Source organism: Micromys minutus (assembly GCF_963924665.1).
Source record: "Micromys minutus genome assembly, chromosome: 3".
Lineage (NCBI taxonomy): Eukaryota > Metazoa > Chordata > Mammalia > Rodentia > Muridae > Micromys > Micromys minutus.
The window spans coordinates 94,240,284-94,253,630 of NC_137972.1; the positions used below are offsets into that span (position 1 = coordinate 94,240,284).

Sequence of the window (13,347 nt, forward strand, 5' to 3'; positions counted from 1 at the left end):
ATTATTTTAATTGGTATTACCAATAATTCAGTTCTTAGATGAGTCACATGGGATATTAATGGTCCCTGACCAATCTGCTATTCACACACCCAGAGAGATTAAATCAGACAAAACATGTAATAATATTGCCAGCTATTCCATAATATTCACAAAGAAGTCATAATTGTCTTTCAAGTTGAGGATCCATTTTCACATTGACTTTTAGTTCCGGGATGAATGATTTAGAGGGACAAGCACGTAACTGTTGGTGACTCTGGAAGCCGAGGAGCAGTGGCTCTTTCTGGCATGGAAGTTGTGGGTAGTGGATGAGGTTTCTGTCCTGTATAGCTGGGCTTGCATTTCATAACAGCCAAACTTGCTCATCAGGATGAAGAAGTCCCTGCGGAAGTTCTTGGTGAAAATGGCATAAAGGAAAGGATTGGCGCACGAATTGATGGGGTAGAAGAGAACCAGGAGGATCTTGGCCTTGGATACGGTGATGAGAGGCACCTTGAGGGAGGCAGAAATGGCGAAGAATGAAATGGGAGCTATGCAGAGGAAGTCTGTGAAGATGAGTGTGGCCATGCGCTTGGCAATCTTGGTGTCACTTGACGAGGACACGATGTTCGGATTCCTCACTGTGAGGTAGATGTGGGTGTAGCAGCCACAGATGACCACAAAGGCCAGGACATTGAGTACAAGGAGGGCCAGAACAAACAGCTGTGATAAAGGGCTGTCGACATCCATGGGCAGGCAGATGCTCACTTTCATGTAGCTGCTGATGCCGAAGATGGGGAAGAGAGCAGCTGCAAAGGCAAAAGTCCAGCCCAACACCATGATGCTGGCAGCATGTCGGAGCTGCACCTTGCATTCCGGTTGCATGGCATGGGTGATGGTATGCCATCTTTCTAAGGTGATGGCTGTCAGTGTGTATACCGACAGTTCACTTGCGAAGACAGTGAGGAAGCCAGCAGCACCACAGCCTGCTCCTGTCTGCCAGTCAATGGCATAATTGTGGTACCGGCTCTTGGTATGGACATCAACTGATGCTATAAGGAGCAAGTAGACCCCAATGCAGAGGTCGGCAAAGGCGAGGTTACACATGAGGAACCGGGGCACAGTGAGCTTGTATTGGCTTGTGGTCAGGACCACCAACACTGTGGTGTTCCCAGTGATGGCCAGGATGCTAATAAACCATATCAAGACTCTGAGGACGGTGTACCCCATGATGTCTTCACATGGATTGAATGCATCTGGCTTTGGTGAGCAGGTCACATCAACAACTTCATTACATAAGTCATAGTCAAATTCACCATACATCACTTCAGAGCCTTTTCCATAACTGGATTCATCATCTATCAGAGAGACTCTCTGATCCCCAGTTTGAGTCATATCATCAATATCTTGCCTTAAAATAGACTTGTTGCAAATTGGATGAAGTTCAGAGCTAGAAAAATACAAAAAGAAATAGAATCAACATCCTGTGTACAGAATGGAAAATAATTACCATCTTTGTACAGCGTAGAGATAAGGGTTTCTTCCTGAGATGGCTTTTCTTTCAGACATCTTGTCTGCCCTTGAGGCTGACTCATGGGTTAATGCTGCTTACTGTAAATGAACAGAGCAATGTGTGTATATATATTCCTGGAGTGGGATGGCCCACGGGGAAACCATCTGGCCACAACCTGAGTGTGGGGAGGAAGGCGCCTGGAACTAGCTAACCCTTGCTGTTAAGTGCAAATAATTTACAGACTTGATATTATCTCTGCTCCTTTCCTTCCTCCATCTCCATTCAGATGTCTTCTAGCTTGCCCTGGAGAACACATTCCTATCTCTCTGGTCTAATCACTCGGCTATGATGCTCTGCGACAGGAATGAGGGCTTATTTGCTAGTTTCTTTTTGCACCAGCCAGAGCACCAGTGTCTGTCGGTAACTGTCAGGCATCCTCATCCTTTGGCTCTTCGGTCCTAGGCTAGTGAGTGGTTAGCTAATTTTCCCCCGAGATGCTCCCAGGATCATGGGCTTTATCATCTCACTCCCCAGAGGTGACAATAGGTCGCAGGAATTTGTTTGCTCTGCAAAGTAAGCCTAGTTCTCTCACATGAAATAGTTCCCTAGTTGGCGGCCCTGAACAAATACAAGTTTTGAAGGGGCCTAGTTTGTTCTCAGGTTGTAAGGTCCCCTGGGAGCCACTGAATCTTCTCGGGCCACTTTCCTGTTTTTTTTCCCCCATTTCAGCTCAGATATTAAAGAGACCTTGTCAGCAGATAGAAGCACTTACAAAAAGAGTTGAATGAAACCCAGGTGGTAAATATTCAACCTGTGAATGCATACATAAATATTCCAAGACTTTGGTGTGGACAGAGGTGAAACTTCCATTGTAATGTACAGGTCTAACCAGTGTGACCTTTCACATGGGGAGAATTTTTGGTGGAAAAAAGAAATCAAATATATCTTTACTTTTCCTTCCGTTTCTGCTCAAGGGAAACGTTTCCAGCAACATTAAATGACAGCATTTTCTCAAACTTACCACAATCTCAGACAGCAGGGAAGCGAGAAAGAGCATTAAAGTCCCTTGGAAGCCTCAGAAGAAAAGGCAGGCAGCTGTGGGAGGAGCAGCCCTCATTTGATTCTAAAGGACAGGAGTGTGTGTGCCCAGTGTCACGGACTGAGCTTTCGGGCCACCCTGTGAGAAGGGTCATCATGGAGAATTCTGTGCGCTCCTCTCTCACCACTGGGAAATGAACTAAATGTCCAGAAGTCATTTCCTCTTGACCCTAGAGATACCGTTCTTATTTCCTTTCTGGAGTATCATAGTTTATTTTAGAAACTCCCAGGACCTCTCAGACCCTCCAGAGCAACCCCAGTGAAGACACTTAGCATACACTGAAAGTGACTGGAGCTGGAACCCAGGGAGTCAGTGAGTCTAGTCAGCGGACTGAAGTGGGGTGAGCTGCAGGACAGGTGTAGAGTGGACCAGAGGGCCGGGCTGTAGTACTTAGTTCGAATCCTGTATCTGGGTTAATTGCAGCCTAATTGTGGGGGCAGAAAGCAAGTTCTCTGGTACTTGTGGACTGTTGTCTGGCTCAGTAAGATGGGAGATGACTTCACTGTGTAGAGAAAAATCTCCCATCCTTGGGTTATTGCCTTTTTATACAGAAGGTTCTTATTCCTGGGGCCACTGTCACCCCACTTACCAGCGAGGTCTCATTATCTTGAAACAGAAGTCACACACTGACACAGGCACTTACATTCCTGGAGATAACCGCTGCCACAAAGCTGAGGGAAATGAGTGTTGCCTTGCGGAGTCTTGGCAAGTCCGAAGTCCAGTAAGGAGTGGGAAGCTAGCACAGTGGTAGTTTAAAAGTGGTGAACAGATGCTAGGTAGGTGGCACCAAAAAGTACCCCAGAGCTAGCGCTCTGGAGCCAAGCAGAGCTGAGGCTTTGAAGTTTCATTTGGTCAATGTTGATTCAATTATCCAGTAACTCTGAGCCTTACTTTCCGCTTTTGTTATAGGAAAGTGATGTGGCTAATGTCTAACCTCTGTAATGTTAGCAGTGAAGCTGAAACTGTTACAGTGTGCTGCATGGAGCACTCTGTCAGGGGTTGGGAAGGCCAGCTGAAGGTGGCCACTGAGTGTCTTTGGGGTCTCGGCCTATGTGGGCACCTGGGAGCACGCGCCATGGTGAATCGGTTCAAAGTCCAGTAGCAATGAAATGACACAAATAGAAGAAAATATCTGACTGAATGAGAAAGAAGCGGCGTAGTTAATAACCTCAGCCTTTCAACAGAGGTCCAGGGGAACTGTCCCCCAAACGGCATGAGCTCATGGGGAATTCACTTACACTGTGGACATTGCATTCCAAGGAGGACCAGAAGGATACTTTCATCAGGCAGCTTAGAAGACAGATTATTTTTACCCAACCTCTCTTTATGTGCTATGCAATGGGATGACACGATTTGGGGAAGATGTCCTGCCATTCTCTAATTAATGGCACAGTCCTTTTGCATTTGTTTGTGTGTGTGAATTTCTTAATGAAAAAAAAAAAATCAAAACCCAAGCACCCTTTGCAGAACTGACTCTGACCCAGAACGTGTCTTAAGCCTCAGTCAGGAACTCTCCCCAAGTATAAACTTTCTTCCTGTCATTAGTACGAAGCCATTCTACGGAGTGTAAAGGCCTAAGCCGGACTTCAGGGTTTGACAAAGAAGACTCACATGTGCCGCCTCCAGTTTGCAAAGGCACAGCAGTGGCTGGGGTACGTGAGGCTGGCCTCCACAAGGGTGACGAACTTGTCCAGACCAGGGAGCTTCTTCAAGCGGTATGTGGATCTGGCTCTCAACTTCTTCAGATTTTCTAAGCCATGGTTCGGCAGGGAATGGACCTTTGTCCTTGAGATATCTCTATAAGGAGAAAAGATAAAAACATTTGCCATGATCATCTTGGGCCAAATGTTTTGGGCTTCTGGCTAATAGACAAAATAACAGACGCTCTAGCAAGGTGACTTTCTCACATGGCTGAGAAGGGATACTTCAGTTTAACAGCAAATACAGGTCAGGTCAATATTCAGCTTAGATGTTTGGCTTGCATAGGAGTCCTGGTTCTACTGGTCCTTATTGGAGGAGTTAGCTAGCACACTGCCTCTAAAACTGGATCAAAGGGCTTTCTGGCTGGTTTGAGTTTAATCCTTGCTGGTGAGCAATAGAGGCAGCCATCTCTCTTCTGTAGTTGGTTTGTGCCTGAGATCGAGTCCTTTTTCTACTGTGAGGGTAGCCATAAGAATATCTCTAAGGAACTGTTGTGGTGCCTGTGTCCTGAATCACAGAAAATGATGAGAAGGGAACAAGCCATACAGGGAAGAGAAGTCTGGCGAGAAGTAGAAGCAGCCTCAATGGGAAGTCCAGGAGGCAGGTGGCAAGGAGTACGAGCTTGGTTTGCATGGAGACTTACCTGCAAATGTCACCTGCCCCTGTGCCTGTTAGATCTCTGACCTTGGTCAAAATACATGTTTTCTATGACTCAGTTCCCTCAGGTGCAAAGTGAAGAATAGAAATCATATCTATCCACAGGGAAGGATTATCCAGATAATATTTAATGCATGGAAGTTATCAGGAGGAAATATCACATACAACCAAGTACCTGCACACATTCACAAAGTTAGCTTTATAAGAGTGTCTCTCTCTAGGGGAGGCAGCAGAGGCCTCTGGTGCTGGTGCACTGCACCATCTAACTTGGTAACTATTCCTATAAGCTTCTGAGTCTCGTCCTTCCTGGCTGCCACACTAGTGATGGGGGTGTACTGCTGGTGTCAACACTGGCAGCTGTAACCTTCAAAGCAAAGGTCAGTCTCAAGAGCAAGAAGATTGAAATGGTACCATCATGGCCCCGTAGAGAGAGACCTCTGCTTGGTTCTGAGTGGAAGTTCCTGATGTGGGTGGTGGCAAGTGATGGCCTGAATGGTTCCTCTCAGTAGCCTCCCCCAGGTTCCCCCTCATTCCCCTACAGGGCACCTTTAGATAGACTCCTGGCAGAGTCTTTTACAGTTGACTGTAGGTCAAAGCAGTAGGCACTCAAAGCAATGTACTCAAAGTGTGAACGTAGCATTGCTGCCCCTTAAGTTCTCACAGCCTGGTGAAAATTACATTCTCACACCCTCCTCACCCCTTGTCATTCTCTTGTTCAAACATTTGTCACGGCTTCCTACTGTCCAGTGGAACTTCCTTGACTTCTGTCACCTCTTTCCCAGCCAAACTTACATAGTTCCTCTGTACATGATGCCATTAGTTTTATGTCACCAATCTGTCTCCTCATTCTAACAGAAACAGTGCTTATTACCAAGGCTACCTCTGGATTCCCGTCATCTTGACTTTATAGTTATCTTGTGAATGTGAAGCATTATTTTCCCTGAAATGTTCCATCTTAGGAACCTATTGTCTTTAATTTCTTCAGACATCTCCTTTAATTTCCTTCGGGTTTTTAAATTTTATTTTATTTCTCTTCTATCTCTCATTTAGATACTGGTATTTATTTAAACTCACACCGGTCCCTTTGGCTTCACACTATCAGATGTGTGGCTATGGCTTCCAAATGCATATGTTAGTTCAGAACTCCAGCAGCATACCCCATTCTCCATTGGATCCCACGATTTCAAAGACTTGCATAAGCTTCAAAACGGGACTTAACCTTTTTTGCAAGTATGTTCTTCCTTTTAATTCCCAGTTCAGCATTTTTCTCCTGTATTGTACCTGTTATTCAAGAGGGAAACCTGGGAGTCATCTTTGACTCTTTTCTTCTCTTCACTTGGACATCAGTCTATTACCTCAACTTCCCTTCAGTTTGTTTTTGTTACTTTACTGAGAGTCCAGCGTCTCTCAATGGACAAGTAAAATGAACCCATAATGTGTCCTCCCAACCATGACTTCAATGCAATCTTTCCACCATAACCAGAGTAAGAATTTTAGAATGCTAGTCACATTGTGATCTCACATTCTCCAGTATGTCCCTATGATTTTTATGACAAAAGACAAATCACTGGGTCTAGTATGACTGTCCTCTGCCTGGTTTATATTCTTTCTATTGCATGCCCTTGTCTGTGCTCTATTCTGGAGCACTGAGCCCTGCCCAGTCTGTTTTTATGCATTCCATTGTTACCTGTGCAGTGGGAGGCTTGTGGGATGGCCAGAGAGCATTTCCTTCTGCTTCCTGTCTTAAGTAGCATCTACATTTTTTTCTGAGATTCCAGATTCTTCTAAATAGATCTGCTAAAGATGCTTCTTTAATTTTCTCTGGTTCCTTGGCTATAGGAAGGATCCTCCACTAAATAGTCAGGCAGACGAACACTCTCAAAACCAGTAATTGCTTTTAGGTAGTACTTAATTGTGTTACACTCCTGCTCTTGACAATTAAATCAAATTTGCTCATTCCAATTTAAATCCTCTATACTTACTGATTCTTACTTACCCAGTTCTATTATTACCAGGAGAAGTACACCACAGCCTCCTGCTGGGATTCTGCATTTAAATATTTCTTGGTTTGTTAATTCTTGCTTTATGTAGTCTTGGTTATTTTTAGGTCCCTATAAATTTAGAGTTGTTTTCCTCATGATTTTCTCCATCTCTACTAATATCTTAACTCTGACTCTCCTATTTTCTAGTTGCTCCAGATTGTCAGTTGTTAAGACCTCCCAGGGGACTGAGTACCTACAGAATTCTATTCTGTTTCCTCTTACTCTGTGTATGACCCCAGCAATCCTTGTGAGTAAAACACTGTTTATAATGTAGCTACTTCTCTGAAACCCATACTCAACCACCTCAGCACAATCGCTGCTTAGATAATGAGAAGGTCAAGCGTTCAATACTAAAAATTAAGCATTTGATTTAGAAAAGAAAAATCTGCTTCACTTGAAGCAGGTTGGATGTTCCAACTTGTCATAAACAAATTTAGATGGCACCCTTGATGCCTGTCTTTTGGATTTCATATTCAAACTTCAGTAAACATCCTATATATACAGAAACTAACTATTAATGTTTCTTACTCATTGTTATTCCTATAGGGAGTAGGTACAGATGCTACAAGGTATGTTTTGTTTCTTTTTCTTTTTCTCTCCTTTCCTTTCCTCTCCTCTCCTCCCCTCCCTACCCCTCCCCTCCCCTCCCTACCCCTCCCCTCCCTACCCCTCTCCTCTCCTCTCTTCTCCTTTCCTCTCTTCTTTTTTCTTTTCTTTTCCCCTTCAAGTCAGGGTTTCTCTGTGTTGTAGCCCTTGGCTGTCTCAGAACTTACTTTCTAGACCAGGCTGGCCTCATACTCAGATATTCACCTGTATTTGCCTCCTTAGTGCTGGAATTAAGGGCATGAGCCATCATATCTAGCCTGGAGTATTTTTCTAGCGTTTGGTTTTGAATTATCATTTCTCAGATCTGGGGTTCTGGTGGATGTAAGTCCGGCCCCCCGAAGACCTGTCACTCTGTTGATAAGTAAATCAGCTATACTGGCCTGCTCAGAATTTCTCCTCCTTGTTTTAGAGCTTTCCAGTTTATCTGCACTAGAAGATTTCTCCTTGGGCAAGCCTTCTTTTGGTCAGCTCTACTATCAACATGGATGTCCTCTTCTCTCTGAACAAGCTCCCTTGCCCTTGACTTTGGGATTTTTTTCTCTCTCAAATGTGGAATATTTCATAAGGAGAAGTCCAGGTACTTATTCTTTTTGTTAAAAGATCTATGGAATGATTTTATGGATTTATGGAATGAGATGGATGCACTGAAGTTGATCAGGAACAATTTAAAGCCAGGGTACTAGTTATCTGTCAAGAACATCTCTTCAAAGTAAGCAATACAAAACTGAAAGCTAGTTTTATTTTCTAGCTATGTCTTCCCACTTTAGTTTGGAATACGTGTGTAATTCATATTAATTTTAGATGCCAAGTGAGACAGACTGCTATATTCCACAGAATACTATCCTGTTAGCTAATATCATCAGTGATAGATTAAAGAGTCTATTAATTATTTACTTGCCGTGTGCTTGAACATGGGATGAAATCAGATGTTTTGAGGTGACAGAATCTGCAAGTGTTTCCGGTTGAGTTCTGGACATTGGCTTTAAGAGTATCAATGGCGGAATTTGTTTTGTAGAGTTCTGGGTGCCATGAAAGCCATGAACATCTACATGCAGCAGATGATGTGTCTAACCTTTAACCTTTAGATGCTGTCACACAGCATCACTGCCTACAAAGTTCAGGAACAAAAACTTCTGCAACTAAGCTTTCAAAAAAAAAAAAAATCACAAAAACCCCTATAATGTTTGAATTAAGTTTATATACATTTCTGTCAGCAAGAATAAAGCTAATAACGTTCAATGTTTTCTGAGACATAACTATACAAATATTCCAAATTTTACCCTGTTCTATCAAACACACACACACACACACACACACACACACACACACACACACACACACTTATTGCCTGGCTATGATTTTTCCAGATAACTTAGAAATATGTCATTTGATTTTATAATTCCTTTATAAAAATGCTCTTTACTTTTACAAGGGGAAAACATATGGAGTGCAATACAATAAACATTAGTTATTCACATTGTTATGAATATAAGTGCTTATAACTCAACTGGTTAATTTTAACTGTTAATCTCAGATTAAGAGATACCCAGAGAGCTGGGAAAGCATTGTTTCTGAGTATCTATGGGGATTTCCAGAAGAATGGACTTGAATCAGTAGAGTTTGAGGAAGATTTGCCTTTAATGAGTGTGGGAGGGTACCAGCCAGTTGAAAGACAATTTCATACTGCCTCTTATTTCTGGAGCTAGCATCTTTCTTTTCCTGCTCCCCATATAACAAAAGTTCAGATTCAGCAGCCTTAGGACTTGCACCTTGGTGTCTCTGATGTTGGGCTGAGGATTTGAACTTGAACTACGTCATACTGTCAGATTCCCTGGCTCTCTCTGCTGTAGATAACCTAGAAAGGACCTCTCAGCTACCACATTTACATGAACTAACTACCCTGATGAATCTTATCTTATGGTCTATATATGTCTCTGGAGAATTGTGATTAATGCAGTCACTATGTGGTTAGTGATAGTTTGGCTAGTTTTTCAGATATCCCCAGAGTACAAAACAAAGCACAGTGAAGGTTATGATGGACAATCCTGTTTTATGGAACATGGGAAACTATGGGATGGGATTAAAACTCTGAGCTTTGAAAACCAGACAGAAATTTAGAATTTATATAAGATAGAAAAATAACTCACTGAGTTCTGTAGTTTTCTATTCTTGAGAACCTAGTGTTGAATCTGCACAGACAGTACACACACACACACACACACACACACACACACACACACACACACACAAACACACACACAGACACACCCACAGACAAACAAACACACACACACACAGACACACAGACACACATATACACACTCTATTGTTAGTATTGAACAAATTGAACATCAAATGAACTGGAAGCTAATGAGATGGAAGATGAAAAGACATGGTGTGACGACTACAGATTTGCTTGTGTTTATAAATTCTATCTTTTCATGCTGTCACTTCCCTGGTCACAGGTCATTATGTTGTCCATGTTAGCTGACCCTGCCTGTAACCTCAGTAACAGAGTGGCTGAGTCAGGAGGACTGCTGGAATTTCCAGGGTAGCCTGAATTATACAACAAGTTCCAGACCAGCCTAGGCTACAGGGTAAGACGTGTTTCAAAACTCCAAACCCAAACGCAAACCAAAGTTACAGTGTTGTAATCAACAGTCTGTTCTGTTACCAAAATTCTAGTTGAGAGGGGGATATAGAAACTTAAGTGGCCACCTCCTTTAGCCAGGCAAGAGTTCCAGAGAAAAAAGGGACTCATTAATGCACCCACAAAACCCTCAAACCAAAATTTGTCTTCTCTTTAAGATGGCAGGGATTATGATGGAGCAGAGACTGGGGGAACAGCCAACCAGTGACTGCCCCAACTTGAGACCCATCCCATGTGAGAGAGCCAACTTCTGACACTATTAATGAAACTCGGCTATGCGCTTGCAGACAGAAACCTAGCATCATTTTCTTCTGAGAGGCTCCATCCAGTAGTGGATGGAAGCAAATGTAGAGACCCATAGCCAAACTTCAGCTGGAGTTCAGGAGTCTGGTGGAAGAGTGGGAGATAGAATTGAGCAAGCTGGAAGGGTCAAGATCACCACCGGAAGACTTACAGAGTCAACTAATATGGGCACAGAGACTGGGCCACCCCCCAGGGAGGGTGTAGGACCTAGGCCCTTTACATATTTGTAACAAATGTGCAGCTTGCTTGTCTTGTGGGTCCCATAACAAGTGGAGATAAGGCTATCCTGTTCTCTGTTTCCTCCCCTTCTTCTACCTGCCTGGTAGGGTCTCAGTGGAAGAGGATGTGCCTAGTCCTGTTGCACATAGATGACCCAGGGTGGGGAGGTACTGAAGGAGGGCTACTCTTCTTTTAGGAGAAGGGGAGGGGACAGTGGAGAAAAGAATTTGTAAGGGTGGTCCTTGGAGGAGGTGGGCAGCTATGATCAGGATGTAAAGTGAATAAAAATAAATTATTGAGACAAAAGAGGATTTCCATCATGCTTATTGTACAAGCAGGCAGCTTTTATCTTTCCACCCCACTTCTGAGCAGGCATCATTTTGTTTTGTTTTAAGTGTCTTTGTTCCTTACACCTGTCCCTGTGCTAGACACAGGGTAGCAGATCTGCTACTGAATCCTTAGTGAGTACTTGAGAATGTTGAAATCTGACCTCATTCCTGGTGGCCAGACAGGTGGCAGGGGTTGTGGGTTACTTTGTCTAATCCTTGTCTAAGCCTGCTCAGGTGAAATGGCTACAATTGTTCATTATAAAATATAATTTTGCTTAGTATTTTGACACTTGCTGTATTTTGGCAATGAACAGTTTTGAAACTTTAGACCATTAAAAGTACTAACAGAAACACCACAGGCTGATGGCTGGGTTCCAGAGATTTACTAATCTTAAATTGTTTCAGTATCCTTAGGATTCTTGGTATTGCATTACAGTGGCGAGGCAGAGAGCAGTCGGTAAGGACAGGGATGCAGGAGAGGCAGGCGTTAATAGTGCTCCGTGCCCCTTTAATAAAGTCTGTTATAGCCACTGCCACAAATTTGATTTGAACAATTTCTATTTTTCCCAGCAAAGATGTTATTACGGGTCAATCATTTCCATAAGCGAGAGCACGTTTTTGGTGTATTCTACACTGACAGATGGCTAGAAGACCTCTCTTTCATGATCCCAGGCGGGATAAAAATGCAATTTACTATCTATAGGACTGTGGGTACACTGGTAATTGTAGAGAATCATTTTTATACAAATAACTCAGTGTTTGAATCTGAACTATCAGGTGAATCTGAGCTATAGCCGAATCAATTTGATCAACCATCAGAATATGATTGTACTGACTTCAGCCTGCAAAGGCAATACAGTACATTTTCCCCACAGGAAACTGTTTCCAAAGGAAACAGAAATTGCTTGATTGCTTAAAAAAAAAGTTCAGCTCTAGTGAGTTGAGAATATCAGGTGAAAACTTAGATGGCCGCTGATGCTGAAGGTCAGGACTCACAAGGGGAAGTGAGGATGCTGTGCCTTTGAAACAAGATGGAGTCTGTCTGCATGCCCCTGGCTCCCTTCCATCCTTCCCTCTTTGCAGTCAAACAGCTTAGACATGTGTGCTCAGAAGCTCACTGTTCTTCATGTGGCTAGAATTTTCACCTTCAGGAAAAAAAACAGCCATCAGTTTGAGTGAGTGCTCCCAATTCCCTTAGAAGCTTTTATACTTATCTGCTAGAGACAAAGGAAAATGAAGACACACCATCGGATGCTGCGGAGGCTGAGCAAAGCTGTTCTCAATGCTGACTCCAGAGCAGGATGCTAGAGCAGCTACTGGGTCTTTCATCATCAGCACCACTGGAGTATGTGGGTGGAGATACCAGTTCTTAAGCCCTGGACCTGAGGTTTTGAATCATTCCTCCACAACTTTGGTGACAGGGTCTTATGTGACTCAGGCTGGCCTCCAACCTGCTATGCAGCCACCTCTACCTCTTACCTCTAGTTCAGCGATTACGAGTGTGTGCCACCATGACTAATTTCATACAGGGCTGGGGATTAAACCCAGGGCATTGTACCTGGTATTTAAGCACTCTACCAACTAGAACATGCCAGAGTCAATGAATCAAGAGTTTTTAGAATTAGAATTAGCAGTCTATACTTTTTAAATCCTCCAGATGCTTATAATGTATAGTCATACTTAGAAACCCTGCTACAGCTCAGTCAAAAAAAAAAAAAAAAAAAAAAAAAAAAACCACTCAGCTGCTTCATAACTGTGTTCTATTGCAAGACATGCCCTAGGCTGAGTTACATAATCTGGCTCCTTTTGAGGGGCAACCATGTACAAGGACTGCTTATGTAGAGGCATGTTTTTTTTTTTTTTTTTTTTTTTTTTTTTTTTTTTTTTTTTTTTTTTTTTGACTCATTTAAATTTAACTTCAAGGACACATCTTGACTCTAGGGCTCCATCTGGAACCCACTGATGAAGTTATATATGCTTTGCCATTCAGTAACCTGCTCAGCCAGACTGGGATCCCATCCTCATATACCCAGAGAATATGTTGTAGTGAGCCTGCTGACTTGAAAAGCCTGAAGCACTCTCTTTTGGGGATCAGAGTTGAGTATCTGACTCAAGACCAAATTAAACCGGTGGTTTGAGTAGCAGTGTCTGTTTGAGCATGTTCCTGTTTCCTCTCACTTGTTTAACACACTGGAGAAAGGTGGTTACCCAAACAACCCACCGGGAAAGTTTAATGGAGTTGCCCCACAACA

General features: G+C 43.1%; 1 protein-coding gene across 1 annotated transcript in view; it reads right to left on the reverse strand.

The window, feature by feature from the left end:
- Window positions 1–201: 201 nt before the first annotated feature.
- Window positions 202–13,347, reverse strand: part of FSHR (follicle stimulating hormone receptor) — a gene marked incomplete at both ends in the record, with an annotated part of 205,070 nt that continues 191,924 nt past the window's right edge. The window contains 2 exons of the mRNA XM_080913893.1: window positions 202–1,426; window positions 4,200–4,385. Of these exons, the coding sequence (XP_080770019.1) occupies window positions 202–1,426; window positions 4,200–4,385 (1,411 nt within the window). The remainder of the gene's footprint in view (window positions 1,427–4,199; window positions 4,386–13,347) is intronic.